The sequence below is a fragment of the Cydia pomonella genome, chromosome 10 (assembly GCF_033807575.1).
Source record: "Cydia pomonella isolate Wapato2018A chromosome 10, ilCydPomo1, whole genome shotgun sequence".
Classification (NCBI taxonomy): Eukaryota; Metazoa; Arthropoda; class Insecta; order Lepidoptera; family Tortricidae; genus Cydia; species Cydia pomonella.
In genome coordinates, this window is record NC_084712.1 from 23,664,213 (window position 1) to 23,684,327 (window position 20,115).

At 38.8% G+C, this 20,115-nt stretch overlaps 1 protein-coding gene across 2 annotated transcripts; it reads left to right on the plus strand.

Moving 5' to 3' along the window:
• Nucleotides 1-2,361: 2,361 nt before the first annotated feature.
• Nucleotides 2,362-12,845, plus strand: LOC133522468 (uncharacterized). 2 transcript variants are annotated; one of them, XM_061857834.1, is made up of 5 exons: nt 2,362-3,263; nt 3,805-3,892; nt 5,985-6,107; nt 9,870-10,014; nt 11,472-12,845. In XM_061857834.1, exons 2-5 carry the CDS (start codon nt 3,845-3,847, stop codon nt 11,573-11,575), a joined length of 420 nt encoding a protein of 139 aa, XP_061713818.1. In that variant the 5' UTR covers nt 2,362-3,263; nt 3,805-3,844; the 3' UTR covers nt 11,576-12,845. The 2 variants fall into 2 exon arrangements, with proteins under 2 accessions (XP_061713818.1, XP_061713819.1); XM_061857835.1 differs by lacking the exon at nt 3,805-3,892.
• The last annotated feature ends 7,270 nt before the right edge of the window (nt 12,846-20,115 follow it).

Sequence of the window (20,115 nt, forward strand, 5' to 3'; positions counted from 1 at the left end):
TCTAGGGGATCGTCTTGATGAATGACCTGATATCTGATCTACTACTCATTAAGACCATTTTCGTCGATGACTTCGTACAGAAAAGTAAGTTGGAATCAAATATATGTCAAAACCTATTGGGAGCGTGCACGACTGTCACGCAACTTAGTGTCCGCAATTCTAGGGGAAAACGTCAATTCACTACATCTTATAAAACTACTCCAAAACTAAAAACTACTGAACGGATTTTCATACGACTTTCATCAATCAATAGAGTGATTCTTGAGGAAGGCTTAAGTATATAACTTGTTAAGGTTTTGTGTAAATTGTTTGAAATATAACGATGTTGTCGGAAAAAATCACGCTGGCTAGGAGCTTTAATCGAAAACGCTGCCTAATCCGTTTGAGCTATAACAACACAATGTATGGTGGGGTTGTTTCTCATTCATAGGTCTACAAAAAAGTCCGCGATGTGAAATGTCTATCTTTTAAGGATAACTTACTATATCCATTCTTAACTTCTAGAAAAAGATCACGTAATATGTGGCATTTGCAAGGCTATTTACATGGATACATTATTAACAATTATCAAAATAAATACGTTAGTTATATTAAGCATTTCATACAGATTGCAATGGTCCCTTACACCATACAATTTAAATGAATATTTCAGGAGTAATCGTAAATCAAAGTTTCATTTCGAGCCATATAATTGTACGAAATGTTAAAGACGCTATCCGCAGTTAGTTCAAATTTTACCACCTTATGCGCTGGGATCGCTTTACTTACCCCCACCACGCACTTCGCACGGTCCCAATATCTTTCTGAATGGTTTTTTATCTGAAAAAAGCAAGAAAGCATCACTAACTTGGCAAAAATCAGAGAATGAAAGTGCCGCGAAATCATCTCAAATTTTATTATATTATGAAAATAAGGCGTCCCATGTCCCAAGGCTCTCAAAATGTCTGCACACCTCTTGGGATTGAGCAAATTCGGTTTAAACACATTACAGGACAGTAGGCGTATTAAAACGATTGCTGGGATTTAATTTCTCAAAGCGCTTTTTAGGGTTCCGTAGTCAACTAGGAACCCTTATAGTTTCGCCATGTCCGTCTGTCTGTCTGTCTGTCTGTCTGTCTGTCTGTCTGTCTGTCTGTCTGTCCGAGGCTTTGCTCCGTGGTCGTTAGTGCTAGAAAGCTGAAATTCGGTATGGATAAATAAAACAATAAAGCCGACAAAGTCGTATAATAAAATCTAAAAATTAAATTTTTTTGAGGGTACCTCCCCTACACGTAAAGTGGGGGTGAATTTTTTTTGCTTCAAGCCTACGGTGTGGGGTATCGTTGGAAAGGTCTTTGAAAACTAATAGGGGTCTTTAACAAACATTTTTTGATAAAGTGAATATAATCGGAGATAATCGCTCCGAAAGAAAAAGAAAATGTGTTCCCCCCCTCTAACTTTTGAACCATAGGTCCAAAAAATATGAAAAAAATCGTTGAAGTAGAGCTTAAGAAAGACATTAAATGAAAACTATAGCGGACATGATCAGTTAAGCTGTTTTTGAGTTATCGCAAAAAGTTTCCCCTTCATAGTAAAAAGACTTACTTTAATTAGGTACTGATTATGCAAATTTGCCTATTTGTTTAACTCGCGTGAAAGGTACCGTTTCATCCCTTGGTTAACAATTCACTATACTTTAAGCTCCAGTTTAGCTTATTGTGACAGAAGAGTCTAACTACGGAACCCTACACTGAGCGTGGCCCGACATGCTCTTGGCCGGTTTTTTTTTATCTAATTTGATTGGCCTATAGGTACGTTCAATCAAAAAACGCAACCAAATCTAATGATGAGCCACGCCTTCCTTCATTTTGCTTAAACATTTTCTATGACTTTTAGTTACATTACATTAAAAATAAATTTATAAATTTTAACTTCTAAGAATAAGAATAGGACTTCTTAATTGAGTGGCGGCTCACACAATACACCGTCGTTCCCAATTTAATTACTAAAAGGTACCGGCGGCGGGTCGTTAGCGTTACCGGGCGCGGGAAAGCTCACGCATTTCCATCGCTTTGGTAAGCGAAGCACAACTCTGCAACTAGGCAACAGCGACATTTCATTCATGCGTGTACCTTGAAATACATATCTTGATAGTGCTCTGGACCGGAATTCGACTCATGGTAAGTGTTGATCTCTCGTTTCGTTTCGTTCGTCGGAAAAATCGAGTGTCAATCAATCAAAAATCAAAATCATAAATATTTTATTACCTTAAAAAGTTTTTGACAACATAACAATAAGGTAGACGTCTTATTAAGTAAAATAATACCTGTATCAGGAAGTCCCGCTCCTCTATAACAATTTGTCTATATATAATTAGTTATGGTCTAGTCCAGGGGTTCCCAAAGTGTGCGCCGCGGCGCCCTGGTGCGCCGTAGAAAGTAAAGAGGGGCGCCGTGAGTTCTATCATTATCCGAAACCACAAATATTCGCGGGTACCTATTTGAGCGCTCGCATCGGTAAATAATATAGCGTCGTGTCACTCTTTTTCGACCGTGATTTTAAATTTACAAGGGCGCCGTTGCAAAATACTAAACTTGTAACTGCGCCGCATGTTGAAAAAGATTGGGAACCCCTGGTCTAGTCTAAAAATAACAAAGTTAGGTATTTTAACGTTAAATTAGTAAAAGCTATTCTATCAAATTGAATTATAAATTCATAAATCTGTTAGAGAAAATAACGCCTGCTGCTAGCCCATTATGCGAATGGGGAGGTATACATGAACGGGAAAAAACTCTAGTGGGTAAAATGCGAATGGAAATAATGCTATACGCGGAACTAACGCGTTTGGGGTGTAGATGGAGCTTCGTGACTTGTCGAATTCCTACATTGTACGGTTCATCTGCCGCTGCACTCGTGAGCCGCTCAGAACAACATACATAGGTCCTGCATCGGGCGGGGTTTGTCGCGAACATCGAAATTCGTAAATCGTCTATTTGCCACATCCGTCCTGCGTTATCGAAGTGACAGGGACGGATACACCGAATCTACATTTCAGATATTTCCCGTAGACGCCCTACTGCAAGCGGGTGAGATGCCTCCCCTGCACCCTGCACCCTGCAGCCGGCAGCCTGCACCCTGCCCCCACCTGTCCAGACGGGCGCCGGCCGGGGCTCGAGCGATACGTCTATCCAATCTGTCCGCTATCAAGGTACTGCTAAAATAACAGGCTGTAATCAATACAATCCAAAGCGTCAGGACACATTGTCGCACGTCCTTTAAATAAGGTAAGGTTTTATATATGTATATCTCTTATTGATCGAGCGTTAGCGGAGGTCTCCGTTTTAGCTTGGGAAAAAATGCAGTCGTATGTCCGGATGTTTTACTCTGCACTTGCAGGTCGCAGGTCGCAGGGGGCTGATTTTTGAATGTCGATCGCTCGATCTCATGTTCTCCCTTTAATAATATCCCCACTACTAACTAGCCATTTAAATTCTACTAATAGAATTTAAAAAAAGCGGCCAAGTGCGAGTCGGACTTGCGCATGAAGGGTTCCGTACCATTTATGACGTATTAAAAAAAATCTACTTACTAGATCTCGTGTAGAGGAAGTACCTACGCGAAATTCCCGATTTTTTTTATCTTATCACTTTGTCGCAGTTTTTGATTTATATTTCCAATTATCCATAAACCAAATTTCAGCTTTCTAGCACTAACGACCAGGGAGCAAAGCCTCGGACAAACAGACAGACAGACCGACGGACATACCAAAACTAGGTACCCTAAAAAATTGAAGGAATTATAACAGGAACACTTTTGGCGTTGCAGAGAACCGTACGAGGACAGAGGGCAAGGATAAGCATAAGGCATGCAGTCGATAGTGGACGCCGCGTTCTTGCTGTACTTCGCCAGTGCGGTACGTTCCGTGCCACTCACCTACTGGGCCTTACACAGTTGTCATTTACTTTATTTTACTTTTTGGTTACCAACAAATGCAAACCGAAATAACTGTCACATATCCACACGATTTCCGGTTTTACGGCACAACTGCATTGAAAATACGGGATTCGAGGTTAAAATACGGGACAGGCCGTTTTTAGGGTTCCGTACCCAAAGGGTAAAACGGGACGCTATTACTAAGACTCCGCTGTCCGTCCGTCCGTCCGTCTGTCACCAGGCTGTATTAGTTGAAATTTTCACAGATGATGTATTTCTGTTGCCGCTATAACAACAAATACTAAAAAGTACGGAACGCTCGGTGGGCGAGTCCGACTCGCACTTGTCCGGTTTTTTTTATTAAAAGTATTAAAATTTGCCGCAATCAATTAAGAACGTGATCTTCCATTTGGATACAAAAACAGAAAACGTTTTTCCACTTCTAAATATGTACCATTCTCCGTGATTTTTAGGGTTCCGTGCCAAAAAGGTACAAAAGAAACCCTTATGGTGCGATTCTGTCCGTCCGTCCGTCTGTCACATTGCTAAATTTCTCGATAAGTACTTAAGCTATCGATTTGAAATTTGGAATAGTAATGATTAACGGTAACCCAGACATATTATAAGTGTATTTTTAATTATTTATATTAATTATGGAAAATTCCCAATATAAAGAGGGGGCAAAATTTCAAAGTCTAGTTACTAGGTCAAGTGGCGTATCATTTGAAAGAGCTCAAATTGAATATTACAAAACAATTTTTTTTTCATACTGAGAAAATATTGACTCCCCCCCCCTCCTTATCTCCGATGTTTACGAATGAATAATTATGATTTTTTTACATAATAATAACATTATCTTATCATAAAGATTACAGGAAAAATAAAATCAGACCTCTATCTTGATAACTTTCTTTTAATTATCAAAAAACATTTTGTAATTTAATTTGCAATTTAATCCCGTTTGCGGGTGTTTATTATAGTTGAAATTCCTATGAGATTACACTAAAGTCAATAGTCTTTCGTTACAAGAGAAAATTGAAATTTGGTACGGAACCCTCGGTGCGCGAGGTAAACGAACTCGCACTTGACCGGTTTTATTTAGTGTTTTATTGACACAATGAAAAACTAGGTTTTCCTTTTCTTCAAAATTCGCAAATGAAAAACTTTTTTTTAAAGCGAAACCTCTAACTAACCCTAGAATATATTGCGTTAAGGTGAAACGGTCGACATCAAAATCAAAGCAATTTGTCATGATTCAGTTAGTGGAAACTGTTTTCTCTCGAAATGGAAATTCATAGAAAAAGTACCGTTATTTCGTTAGAAACAAAAAGCTATACTTCCCTCTAGGTTAATTACCTACACAATTGCAAAATTTCTTAATGAAAGACTAAAAACACAATATTAAATATTTAAGGAAACACAATATGAAAGGAAAATGTGAAATATATAATAGGCCTATTCATCTGTGTGAGATGTTTTAAGCAGCATCCTGGTAACGACACTTGCGTTCGTGGCTGTATAGCCCTATGCGAGAGAGGATCCCACGTCCACACACGCGGCAGGTGTATGCTTGCCCAGGTGGGCGAGGGTTGGAGGCCTGCTCGTGGCGTCTCATACGTTTCTCTCTTAAAGAGGTAAACCAGGCATCGTCGTGTTTGGCTTGACCATCGTGAACAGCACGACGCCGTACGGGTTTACTCTCATCGCTAAAGCTCTGCGTTCCCTCTCGATGTCTGCATCATCACGCAGATCTTCGGTAACCATTTATTTACCACGGTATTTAAAAGACCTCACCCTATTTAGTTCCTGTCCATCAAGAAGAATGGGAGGGACATACGATGGGCTCTTGGTTCTCGCTTAAGAACCATATATTCGCGGGCGTACGATTCGCAAATGTCAATAAGTATTTTCAATCCCCCTATCGATGGGCTCCGCAACGACAGCAACACCATGATGTACTTAGTTAGTAGTGTTTCTTCTTGAAATAACACAAACTGAAATTAAAATAAAATGGATTCTTCTGACATACCTACTGGCGTAAACTATTATTTACACTTACTTCTTGGTTGCAGATAATATATTCAATAGCAGTGGGCGCTAGGGTGGTGACAGAAATGAAGATCGACATGCCCGGCGACATCATGAAGTTTACTCAGGCTATATGCTTGCTGTCACTGTACGGGGATACACTTATGGTACTTAATGTACCTAGTTCTCTTTCTCCTTTGTGACAGCGACAGTTCCGCAAAACCGTAGAAAACATCGCGGTCGCCTTAGATTAGTTACGCACAGATAAGAGTGTCCGATCATCCCTATTGAAGCCATTTCAACTATTACGACATCATGTCGCACTCGTCCGAAGGGCCCTCGTCCCGGTTGTAAATTAAAACATACGGGAAAGATGGCTGTTTGTGCGGTGAATGGGTTTCACAAGTCATCATTAAATATAAACTTATCGCCTGATATTACATTTAATTTTAAGTATCGAGTTTAATATGATTTTTTTACGTAATTGTAAATACAAATACCAATTACTTCGCCAGCCGCCATTACTTATAAATGTAGCCAGTAAAATGAATAATTTTGCCTCCAAATGAGGCATAACGTTTACATTCTAAAATTAATACGCATATTTTAAGTTCCTTGTATTAGTTGTATTATTATAGAAAATTATATTTTTCATTATTTTATTTCAAAGTATGTTTCTTTGTATAAAATTTCAATTTAAATTCTTACTTTTATTTGATGTAATGTTCGCTTATATAATACCGAACCGAGTCGGCTCGTGAGGTACCTGTTTGTAAATATGTATAGAACTTTTTTATAGTATTTTTTGCACATTTGTAAAATAAAATTTAGTACTATTGATTTTATGGCAAGAATGTTAAAATCCCCTACTCTAAGGGAAATAAATAAATACCTTTTAATATATTTTGTACAAATGTGTGTGTGTTGCTGAGCGTAAGACACGAGCATTGCACGTACACATCTATCATGTTTCGACTTCACTTTTGGCAGATTAACCGTTTGGGGACTATCGGTCTATGCGTAATAGGTCAATGGCGGTCGCTGTGTTCGAGCGAGATGCGAGACACGAAAATCTAAATTTCATTATCTGCCCATCGCTCGAATTTCGAGTTTCACGGTAGGCCCTCAGTAACGAGGGAGCTTAGAGTCAGGCGTAGTTAATTTGGCAGCGATTTTGATACCCAGCCCAAGTGCTAGTGCCAGTGCAAGTGCAGCGGCTGAGCAAGTGTTATTTTAAACGTCATAATTCTATGAAATTATGATGTTTACTTAACACTTTCACAGTCTGTGATATCAAAATCGCTGCCAACTGAACTTGGTCTGACTCTACATACACGGCGCTATATGTATCGCACCTGCATGTTTCCGCCACGGTAGAAGATGTGGTGGAATATGTCCGCAAGAAAATCCGTCACGAGCTGAAAGTATTCCAGCTGCGATCGCGGCATTACGTGCACTCCAGCTCGTTCGTGGTGCGCGTCCCGCGGCCGCTGCTGGAAACCATCGCGAGCACGGACTTCTGGCCGAAGAAAGGTGTGATATTTCGGCGGTTCCGTGGGGATCTGCCGAATCCCGCACCAGAATAGGTGGCGCAACCCGAAAACTGCGTCGTCAAAATGATATTTATATTTTAAGATTTTTATTATGTAGTCTGTAAGGTATGTATATATGGGCCATAGTGCCTGAAAATAAATGATATTTATATTTAATTTTTAATATACTCGCTGTCACTACAAATCCTCAACCCACCGTGTTCAGAATGTGTAGTGACGACGTATCATATCACACAATAACTAATACTCGTAGTACCCGGGCGGGGCGACGTGGCCCAGCAGGTAACTGACGATATTATGTAGTAACGTATCATATCACACAATAACTAATACTCGTAGTACCCGGGCGGGGCGACGTGGCCCAGCAGGTAACTGACGATATTATGTAGTAACGTATCATATCACACAATAACTAATACTCGTAGTACCCGGGCGGGGCGACGTGGCCCAGCAGGTAACTGACGATATTATGTAGTAACGTATCATATCACACAATAACTAATACTCGTAGTACCCCGGGCGGGGCGACGTGGCCCAGCAGGTAACTGACGATATTATGTAGTAACGTATCATATCACACAATAACTAATACTCGTAGTACCCGGGCGGGGCGACGTGGCCCAGCAGGTAACTGACGATATTATGTAGTAACGTATCATATCACACAATAACTAATACTCGTAGTACCCCGGGCGGGGCGACGTGGCCCAGCAGGTAACTGACGATATTATGTAGTAACGTATCATATCACACAATAACTAATACTCGTAGTACCCGGGCGGGGCGACGTGGCCCAGCAGGTAACTGACGATATTATGTAGTAACGTATCATATCACACAATAACTAATACTCGTAGTACCCGGGCGGGGCGACGTGGCCCAGCAGGTAACTGACGATATTATGTAGTAACGTATCATATCACACAATAACTAATACTCGTAGTACCCCGGGCGGGGCGACGTGGCCCAGCAGGTAACTGACGATATTATGTAGTAACGTATCATATCACACAATAACTAATACTCGTAGTACCCGGGCGGGGCGATGTGGCCCAGCAGGTAACTGACGATATTATGTAGTAACGTATCATATCACACAATAACTAATACTCGTAGTACCCGGGCGGGGCGACGTGGCCCAGCAGGTAACTGACGATATTATGTAGTAACGTATCATATCACACAATAACTAATACTCGTAGTACCCCGGGCGGGGCGACGTGGCCCAGCAGGTAACTGACGATATTATGTAGTAACGTATCATATCACACAATAACTAATACTCGTAGTACCCAGGCGGGGCGACGTGGCCCAGCAGGTAACTGACGATATTATGTAGTAACGTATCATATCACACAATAACTAATACTCGTAGTACCCGGGCGGGGCGACGTGGCCCAGCAGGTAACTGACGATATTATGTAGTAACGTATCATATCACACAATAACTAATACTCGTAGTACCCCGGGCGGGGCGACGTGGCCCAGCAGGTAACTGACGATATTATGTAGTGACGTATCATATCACACAATAACTAATACTCGTAGTACCCGGGCGGGGCGACGTGGCCCAGCAGGTAACTGACGATATTATGTAGTAACGTATCATATCACACAATAACTAATACTCGTAGTACCCGGGCGGGGCGACGTGGCCCAGCAGGTAACTGACGATATTATGTAGTAACGTATCATATCACACAATAACTAATACTCGTAGTACCCGGGCGGGGCGACGTGGCCCAGCAGGTAACTGACGATATTATGTAGTGACGTATCACATCACACAATAACTAATACTCGTAGTACCCGGGCGGGGCGACGTGGCCCAGCAGGTAACTGACAATATTTTGGAACAAACACACTATTTTGCAATGACACTCGGATTCTGATTTTGAAAAAGACCTGTGTATTTATTGACAATCTGTGGAGTAATTAATAGAATCAGGCGTTACTTTGCGGAAATCCATGCTAATTAAAGCAAGAAATATTACTTTGCTAATCCGCAAAGTCAGACCAGTCAGTCAGTTGTCAGTTGTCGGGTGTCAGACCGTCAACATCTCCAGCATCTCCTGAGGATGCCTCGTAGAGAGGCGAAACACGTGTCGAGTTTTGTACTTTTGGTGGTGGGTTGTTATATTTATTTGCGTATTTATTTTTGCGGTGGGAGGGTGGGAACATTAATTGCATGTAAAAATACGCAAGAAAGTATAACGGGTTAGCACTGTTTGACTAACACGTTATTTTCTCGTGGATTAGCAAAGTAATATTTCTTGCTTTAATCTGTGGAGTGTCGTGACGACACGTTCACACTTTGTCACGTCAAAATCGGTATAGAGTTAGCTTATTCCGACTAAACAATATTTGGTTTTCCAGCCCTTTCACGCATCAAGCCACTGGATGGCGGTGGTGAAAGAGTACGCGTGCGCTGTCCTTCACTTCGTGGTACTGCTGGCCACCTACGTAGTCCCCGGCTGCGAGCGCCCCGAGGACGAGTACAAGCGCGCCTCGATGGCGGTCGGTGAGTGTCTTAACCGTAATAACTTCTTGCTTAGCATCCATTTCAGTTAAATAATTAAATGTATACATATACTTGAATAATCACTCAATCAGGTAAATTTAGTTCTGCCTCTCGTCGACGGATGGCGTTAGTAGTAGTAGAAATAAATTACTTTCTGTCGTGAATTGATTGCATTAGGCAAGTAAGTTTAATTTAAATAGATACCTTATACTTAGTGTTTATTATAAATTTATTATATTTGTCAGAGTAAATCAATGTTATTTTTACGTTTTAGTTATTTGCGTATTGCGTATGAAAACTGCCACCCTACTGCTAATTATAATTTCAAAACGTCCAATTGGACTGTTTTGAAACGTCAATTTGACTGAGCGCAGTCTTTAAATTCTTGCTTGCTAGCCAGGATGAAAAATAACAGATGGACAAATATAGCTATGAATTGGAATCCAAAAATTGGCAAAAGAAAAAAGGGCAAACCAAACACAAGATGGGAAAAAGACCTCATAGAAACAATAGGAAAAAGTGGAATGAAATGGCAATAGATAGACAAAAATGGAAGAAAATGGGTAGAAAACGGCGTACACCTCTCGACACCCCTGAGCCGCCCACACCGGTGTTGCCCTTGAGCCATCCTAGATGTCGCTTTTTGTGGGGGCCCATCTTGTGGGGGCGAGTCACCGTCTGCCGGAAATAAAATTGAATACCGTTTTATTAGGCAGGCGTCCGTTTTTTTTATCCCATAGCCCAGATTTAGTCCATCGCTTTCACCCAATAGCCCAGTCCATTTTAGATTCCATCAACTCTCAAATAGTCCTTACACCCTGGCGGGTGCTGCCTCTGCGTGCGTCCCATGACGCGGGCAAGGGCAACATCCGCATACCCCTTACATTTCATTAAAGTGTCAAAAGGGCCTCTACGTGTTGGCTTCGACTCCGCGCACGCCTTCCAATGGTCCGGAACACCATTGTTCCGTGATAGGAAAGACATACAAATAATAATAAAAGACTAATATTTATTTATCATGTCGACGAGAACAAATATAATTAAGAAATAAATTAACGCTACATGCCCATAGAAAGTAGTTCTATCACATCACAGTGCCACCCGCCATCGGCCTGGTGTTGATCGTTCCACCCTATAACCTAAATAGTCGTGCACTGTGCGGTTTAAGAGAAACTTCCTCCCGCGGACGCTCCGGCTGTGGAATGAGCTCCCGCTGAGTTTTTCCCGAGGGTCTACAGTATGAGATTCTTCAAAAAAGGAGTGTACAGGTTTTTAAAGGGTCGGCAACGCATATGTAACACCTCTGGAGTTGCAGGCGTCCATAGGTTATTGTGGCTGCTTACCATCAGGCGGGCCGTAAGCTTGTTTGCCACCATCGAGGTATAAAAAAAAAAGTTTCGTATCCATAGAATCTGCTTAGGGTAGAGTATTTATTCTTTGATATCGATTGATTTCAGGTGCGTTAGCGCACTACGTGTCGGCCTTCCACCTCATCTACAAGGGCGAGGGGGAGGCGAAGGAGTCCCCCTCCCCCCGCCGCCCTCCACCGCGCGCTGCTTAAAGATTCAAGCAGATTATTTTTTAATTTATTTATTAGTAACAAACCGTCGTTTACAATTAAGTTTTCAAAAATATTGCTTAAATTAAGACTTGGATTTTCCTTATTTTTATATAAATTGCAGTCTATAAAACAACAAAAAACATAATGTAATTCATAATGAATTTATTGCATTTATAATCATGTTAGTTAGGTAGCTAATAGTTTGTAGGTACACACAGGTGGATTCATAAGAACTGGCGCGTGATTTGTATTCAACTGTCGACTTTCTCATATAAAATCCACGCCAATGTTCATGCATCGACCTGCACGTATGATAGATAAGGAAGCAATAACCCTCTATCAAATAATTACGCCATCATTAAAAGTGGGTAGCTTCATTTCTAACTTGACATTCCGACTCCGACTCGGCACAACACAAATACTATTTTTAATACAAACCGAACATGAAACCAAAAATAGTTCTTTGTTTTATGAGCAGAGTTTTTGTTTAACCCCGTGCCACTATGGATACCCGTGCAAGCGAAAGTTTCCGAAATTGAACCACGAGCGTAGCGAATGGTTCCAAAAGTGAAATATTGAGCGTTGCGAGGATTTTAATGCACGGGATAAACAAAATTAGGTCGCGAGCTAAACAAAAAAAAATTTCATCACACCATTCACATCAACGCGAAAAAAACATTGAATGTAAAACATTTCAAATCAAATCCAAATTAAAATCCCTTCCTTTAAAAGTCTAATCTACCACTCAAAATTACTTTGCAGCTCAATTCAATGTCATTTTAGGATTATCATTTTGACCAGCGAACCTTGAAGACATTTTTCTTTATCATGATTCGCTGCCCACACTTAGTAACATATCTGAGAATTTCCCTCCTTATAAACAGTAGAGTAATAAAAAAAAAACAATTCAAACAAGACGTTCAGCCACAATTGAAAATTGTGTAAAAATATTTCAAACAGCTATTAAATGAATCAAATTAAATATTTTTAAACATGAACAAAAATACTAAATTATAAACGTTAATATTTTAAAAGTAAAACTCATAAACGTCATACCTATTTAATTCGTATGAATTAGTAACTAAAAAAAGAAGCTATAACTCCCTTCACAATACATATTTCCCACGGGAACAATGTAGGCCTTTGATCCTTCAGTACATCCGCATGAAATAAGATCTTTTTCGAGCAAGTGTGATGTAACAGCTTTTAACGGGCCCTCTTTGTTCGAAAACACTCAGACCTATTCCCGACAAAACCCGAAACAGCAAAAACTACAGGGTGGGCAAATAAGAAGTATACATTTTGTTTTTAAATTTTAACTGTATTAAGTTCAAAAATTATAAGGTATTGTTTTAAAAATATATTCTTCAGGGTTGGCAAATTCATGCGAAACATAATGTCTGGCATATGTCCACCTCTAACAGCAGGCAAATGTAAGCCCTTATCATCCCAATGTTCAGCATCTATTCGCACATTTTTGGCATTATCTTAGTACATTTGTGTCGAATAGTCGGTTTTAACTGTTTAAATTTCATCAGCTCGTTAGCATAGACACGTAATTTTAGATAGCCCCACAGAAATAAGTCAAGAGCTACAAAATTTGGTAATTCACCAATGCCAATCACTGTCACTTTTTTTTTTTTTTTTTTTTTTTTTTTTTTTTTTTTTTTTTTTTTTTTTTTTTTTTTTTTTTTTTTCAAAATTAATCGAGCAAACAACGTGTTTTAAACAACAGAAACATTTGAGATAAAATTGCTTGCTGCTAGTGGTATACATTTGGCAGAAATTATCTTCCGTATACAATTGCCAACCCTGAATAATATATTTATGAAAAAATATTTAATAAAATTTCCACTTAATGTACTTAATTAAAATTTAAAAACAAAGTGTATCATTCTTATTTGTCCACCTGTAGAAGCCAATATAAAAACAAATTACTACCACCAAAATGTAACTAAGCTATTTTTAAAAATGGGCCACTATCAATATATATTATAGTGTATTTAAATTTTCAATAAACTCCCGGACAGTAACAAACCAGAATCAAGTGATAAAATATTTAAAAATAAATTAAAAAACATGTTAATTCATAAATGCTAGGTACTATTCAATTGAATGCTCAATTGAGCAGTTTTTGAGCAGTTGGCGAAGTATAGTAGCGCAAACACTTAATAATAACAATTTAAAATATTTTAATTGGCGATCGGTCTGGCCTAGTAGGTAGTGGCCCTGCCTATGAAACCGATGGTACTGGGTTCGAATATCGGTAAGGGCATTTATTCGTCTGCTGAGTACGGATATTTGTTCCTGAGTCATGGGTGTTTTCAAGCCTTCTTAAACTTACTCTGGGGCTTAGTCAATTTGTGTAAGAATGTCCAATATTTATTTATTTTATTTATTCATTTATTTATTATGGCATCGAATTTTAAATGATTGCATTAAACATTATTATTATTAATTTTATTTATTTATTTACTTTAAATTACTAGTGATAAAAACTGAATGCATGGAATGTTGTTGAATTTTTATCCTATATTTGCTTTTACAATGTTATTATTATTCGATTTTTTATACACACTATTTACGGTCGATATATTATGACGAAATGTTTTAATAGGTATTAGATAGTAAGTTACATATATCAACATTGTGTGTCCGAACAGAGTGTCATGAATTGACTAGCTTTAACTGTAACATCTTATTTTGTAATTATGTTCATGACTATGCAATATGCAATGAAATGAAATGAAGTGTCATTTTAATCAATAAAATAAATAAATAATATCATGTTTTATTGTTAGCTATTTACATACAGTCTAAATAGACTAGATTATCGGGTTTTATTTTGCGCTTGTGCAAGACAAGGTGGCCGTATCTTCAATCTTCATTGATTTTATATTCAGCTGTCCCATTCCGTTTTGCTCAGCGAAATTTAGAAATAATTACACTGTCCGACTAGTAGGAGATAAGTTATAAGTATCAGATACATATAAATATCTACCCTCATCTGTTGTTTATTTGTGATATTTCGTCACTTCATTTTTCAGATACAAATTTATTTTAATCATGTGGTTCCTTATTGTACAGGTAGCATCGCACACATTTAAGAGTAACCTATTTTGATTAAAACTGCCAAAGCAACTTCCGGTTACTTCCAGCTACCCCTCGCCGGCACTCTTAATTTTTTTGCTTTTATTTTGGGTTTTTCACTCGAAGTGACACGTCTGAACACAAAATGAACCAGAAGTGAAAAATGAATTCATTAGTGAAACTTTTCATTCGCATCTTTCACTCACACTCCGAATGAAGAATGTGAAATGTTCACATGTGGGTTCGACCATAGATCTCAAGAAGAACCATAATTGAAGCCTCGTATAAATTGCTGAGGGAACTAGCCGATGAAGCTCGAATCGTATTATACCAGATGAACAAAATTCTCGGGATATAATTTCAATAGTGTAGGTACTTATTAAGCATAAAAAATAACAATTGAATAGCTCTTATTCTTAAGATTTTATTTATTTCTAAAAAAACCCGTTTCCATCACTGACTCACTCACTCACTCCTCACCGATGATCATCAAATCTTTTAGGGTTGTTCCTGAAGTCCGAGGAAGCTGAAAGTTGGTATGTAAGATAGTAATAGTATTAGTACGCAATAAACAAATTCAAAAACCTGAAATTTTTTAACCCCTGAAGAAGTGAAAAGGTGGTGGAGTTTTGTATGGGGAATCAATAACCGCTGAACCGATTAATATATAGTAATCCCAAAATCACCCCGTAAGGGTGAAAAAGGGGATGGAATTAGGCGTCAAAAAAAGGGGGTTGGAGTTTATATAGGTATCAGTATAAAGCTGACTGTATAAAAGATACCCTCAGATACGTATTTCAAGGTTTTTAAAAGTAAATCAACCCCAACCCTTTATATTAGAGGATGGAAGATTGTCCTAAGCAACTTACAAAAAAAAGTAAAATACCATCAAAAATATTTTCATGTAAAATGTTGCCAAGACGAAACCATAAGGCTCACACTGTGAGAAAGTTCAGATCTTTTGACTCTTGTAGAGCCAAGCTTCTAACTACAAGCTATACACCTTAGTCAAAATATGTAGCTTGGCCGTTTTGTTACCACAACAACTATTATATGTATAATAAATAATAATTAAGAGTGAATAAATTCTTCACGTTACGCTCATGTGACTGTAGGGAAACGGCTAAGCACGTATTTTGACTAAGGTGTAGAGCTGACGTTCGGATTCCGACCGCAGCTGCGTTACCTGGAAATATTTAAACACAGTTTTACGACACCTTTGAAATACATACATACGAGTCAAACTGAAAACCTTTTTTTTGTTTTTGTTTTTTTTTTTTTGTTTTGTTTTTTTTTTTTTTTAGGAGTTTTACGAATGTGTTGAAAATTATACAAATCAGCTTTATGCAGACAGCCTTCAGACCTTAATCGACTGCTATAACTTCATTCTTGATTGGTATCAACTCACTTGATTAAATAACTGTCTGTGTTAATAAAAGTTGTTCAGTATGGCCTATAAATTCACTTGTAATTTAATTAGGTAAATTTAGTTCTGCTCCTCGTCGCCGGATGGCAGTAGTAGTAAATGGTTTTTTTTTTTTTTTTTTATATCGTTAAACAGAATGCATTAGGCACGTACAGTCAAGTGTAATATATATATATACACATCTTACTCAAAAATATGTCCCATAGCATCTTATTCCAGTGTAATAAGAGTGTAGACCATATTTATGAGACGATTCTTTCGATACATATTTTTGTACTTGACTGTACATATAGAACAATAAAAATGTCTTATCTACTTACTGTTTTTTATTATTATTATTCTTCTCTGCCTGGTCTCTGCTTACCCGTCCGGGAAATAGGCGTGATTATATGTATGTATGTATTATTATTCTTATTTAGGGTTACATAGCTAAGTAGTAACTGCCTACTAATTCCTTTGGTTATTTTTTATACTTAATTTTAAGTTTGATATTATTCATATTTAGATTTAGGTGTAAGTTTAGTTATAATGATTTAATTTTATTTAATGGTTTTGCTAATTAGTAAATTATTTATGATAAGAAATCGTTTTACATAAAGCCGACAGATGGCACTTACCTAGCATGGCGTCGTAGATAGATCGCGCTGTTAAGATTTTTCCGCAAAGGGCCTGCTCATTTCGGCAGTACATAGGTTAGGTACGGTTCGGAGTTAGGTTAGGTTTTGAGTTAGGTTAGGTTTTGAGTTAGGTTAGGTTTTGAGTTAGGTTAGGTTTTGAGTTAGGTTAGGTTTTGAGTTAGGTTAGGTTTTGAGTTAGGTTAGGTTTTGAGTTAGGTTAGGTTTTGAGTTAGGTTAGGTTTTGAGTTAGGTTAGGTTTTGAGTTAGGTTAGGTTTTGAGTTAGGTTAGGTTTTGAGTTAGGTTAGGTTTTGAGTTAGGTTAGGTTTTGAGTTAGGTTAGGTTTTGAGTTAGGTTAGGTTTTGAGTTAGGTTAGGTTTTGAGTTAGGTTAGGTTTTGAGTTAGGTTAGGTTTTGAGTTAGGTTAGGTTTTGAGTTAGGTTAGGTTTTGAGTTAGGTTAGGTTTTGAGTTAGGTTAGGTTTTGAGTTAGGTTAGGTTTTGAGTTAGGTTAGGTTTTGAGTTAGGTTAGGTTTTGAGTTAGGTTAGGTTTTGAGTTAGGTTAGGTTTTGAGTTAGGTTAGGTTTTGAGTTAGGTTAGGTTTTGAGTTAGGTTAGGTTTTGAGTTAGGTTAGGTTTTGAGTTAGGTTAGGTTTTGAGTTAGGTTAGGTTTTGAGTTAGGTTAGGTTTTGAGTTAGGTTAGGTTTTGAGTTAGGTTAGGTTTTGAGTTAGGTTAGGTTTTGAGTTAGGTTAGGTTTTGAGTTAGGTTAGGTTTTGAGTTAGGTTAGGTTTTGAGTTAGGTTAGGTTAGGTTAGGTTAGGTTAGGTTAGGTTAGGTTAGGTTAGGTTAGGTTTTTTTTTTTTTTTTTTTTTTTTAAAGAGTTAATACTGTCAATTAAAGCCACAGGGCCCTCGCTATAGATACGGGCGACCCTGTGGCTGTGATGACGTGAGAGAAGTTTTGTATGGCTTTTGATGTCGGGTTTGGCATTGCAATCGAGGAGATTGCAATGCTCGGGTTAAAAACCAGACTTTTTAGACATTATGATGCTGTGTGATATATGATTCCCGCAGAGATACGGGCAACCATATATCCTGATGTATTATTTATTTATACGGGTGTGTATTTATCTTTTGTAATGATGTGTGTTTAAATTTAATCATAGTTGATTCTATTTTCTATATTAGCTTTAGCTGCAGCAAGACGAGGACAAATGTGATTTACGGCGGTATGATTTGTGGCGATCTGTGTATTATGTTTTGAGTTGTGACTATTGCAATTATAGCACTTAGGTATGGTGTTGCGGTTGGGACAGGCTTTGTAAGTATGTGTGGATTCTGCGCAGTGGGAACAAGGTTTAATTGTGGATTTGCAGTGGACACGTGTGTGTCCGAACTGCAGGCAGTTGAGGCACTGCTTAAACGGAGAGTGCTCCGAAACGTGAACACGTTGATGCTCAACGTTGAGCCGACCCAGTACCATTATGGCTCTCCATACAGCAGGCGAGCACTTCATAACCGCATTGTATAAGTTATTGTTGCGGTTATTCGCGACGAAACACAGCTCGAGCCGATTGTCTTCGCTCAGGGTTTCTCCCACCGATGGGTTCTGAGAGGATATGATTTCAACAAGTTCTTCCTTGAGGGTATCCTTGTATATCCCCTTCAGAATAACCATCGGCGAGAGGGTCCTGGCAGGCTCAGCTTTAACGTTGTTGGTGTTGTTAAGCCTGCTCAGTGTTTCGTCGCGTTGAGCTTCGGTTTCAAATTCGAATCGTACTTTGGAATTGGCGAGAGGTTTAATTTTAGTTGGTGCATAGGTTTTTGTTTTAAATGATATTTTGCTTCTGATCGTGCCCATTGCCTCAGTAGTGTTTTGGGCGGTTTCTACTGTCGCAACAAGTGCAGGATTGTTCTTCTTAGTTTTAGCTGCAGATTTAGCTACAGCGCTATATGTTGGGCGTCCTTGATCGGTAGGGGTGTCGGGTTTTGCCCCACCGATGGCGCCTTTTACCAGTTCGCTGAGGGCCTTCTGTTCCTCGCGAATCTGGTCCAGTTGCGCTTGGACCGTCTCTACGACTTCCACCGCTTTCTCCTGCAGTCTGTCATCGGGATCTGTTTGTATCCCTTTTGATGACCGATCTGTGGGAGTAGGAGTTTGTAATAAAATGCCCCGGATCTGCGCACGCATCTGGTTGGCGTAGCTTTCGAATATAGCTGGGACATTTTGTGCCGAGATCTTTATCTGCCGTTTGTTTTCGACAGTTATACTGCGGTGAGTCTTTGTGGTTTCTAAATTTTCCAGAATCTGCTTACATTCAAATTCTAGATCTCCGGCCAATTCGTCGATCAACCCTAACACCGGGTGGATGTTGTCGCGTGCAGGCGACGGCGAACGTACAGGCTGGGCAGGAGTGCCCGGCGGTATGGTGAAAAGGTTGTCGAAGTTATCTAAAAGATCAAGATTATCTAGGCTCAATGAGCTCATTTTGTAGGATTAATGAGTTTAATTTGATACAATTACTAAAAACTTTAAAGAGAAATCAAAATATCTTTATGATAGGGAGTCGCAGAAACAATCGGAAAGACGGAAAAGATGACGCTAATTGGGTTCTATTTAAGACAGCAAACAGAATTAATTTACATTAAACCAAAACGAGACTATGAATTTATAAAGGTAAAAAATTTTGTGACAAAAAAGTAAGTTTTGAAAATTTTGTTAGAAAAAGGTGATTATTATTTCAAAAGTTGACAAGATTATGAAGGAGATAAATTTTAGGAAACGATAGACACAAAAATGGGGAAAATCGGAGTGATAGATTTGAAGATACGAATTTTTGAAGTTTGAAGATTTTTGAAGTTTGACCAAAAAAGGGGAAAATGGGATTATCTCCGGAACCAGAAGGGTCCCGGAGGTCGGGATAGTCTTGAAAGATGGGGAAAAATTAGGGGATCATATATTCCAAAAACGAGTGAGATGCGGTTATGTTAAGGTAGTTTGCGAAAGCTTGGTTAGGTTAGGTTAGGTTAGGTTAGGTTAGGTTAGGTTAGGTTAGGTTAGGTTAGGTTAGGTTAGGTTAGGTTAGGTTAGGTTAGGTTAGGTTAGGTTAGGTTAGGTTAGGTTAGGTTAGGTTAGGTTAGGTTAGGTTAGGTTAGGTTAGGTTAGGTTAGGTTAGGTTAGGTTAGGTTAGGTTAGGTTAGGTTAGGTTAGGTTAGGTTAGGTTAGGTTAGGTTAGGTTAGGTTAGGTTAGGTTTTTTTTTTTTTTTTTTTTTTTTTTTTTAAAGGTTTTAAGTGTCAGTTGTAGACACAGGGCCCTCGCTAGGGATACGGGCGACCCTGTGCCCGAGGTGACATTTGCGATGGGGTTTTTATGTTTTATGCGATGCCGGGTCCGGCATCACCATCAGTCGAAA

Excerpts from the sequence above, each read along its gene's own strand:
- LOC133522468 (XM_061857834.1), top strand. The coding sequence starts at position 3,845 with ATGCAGTCGATAGTGGACGCCGCGTTCTTGCTGTACTTCGCCAGTGCG. Across the intron at positions 3,893-5,984 it reads TGCTGTACTTCGCCAGTGCG|ATAATATATTCAATAGCAGT; the intron begins GTACGTTCCGTG and ends TCTTGGTTGCAG. Across the intron at positions 6,108-9,869 it reads TGTACGGGGATACACTTATG|CCCTTTCACGCATCAAGCCA; the intron begins GTACTTAATGTA and ends TTGGTTTTCCAG.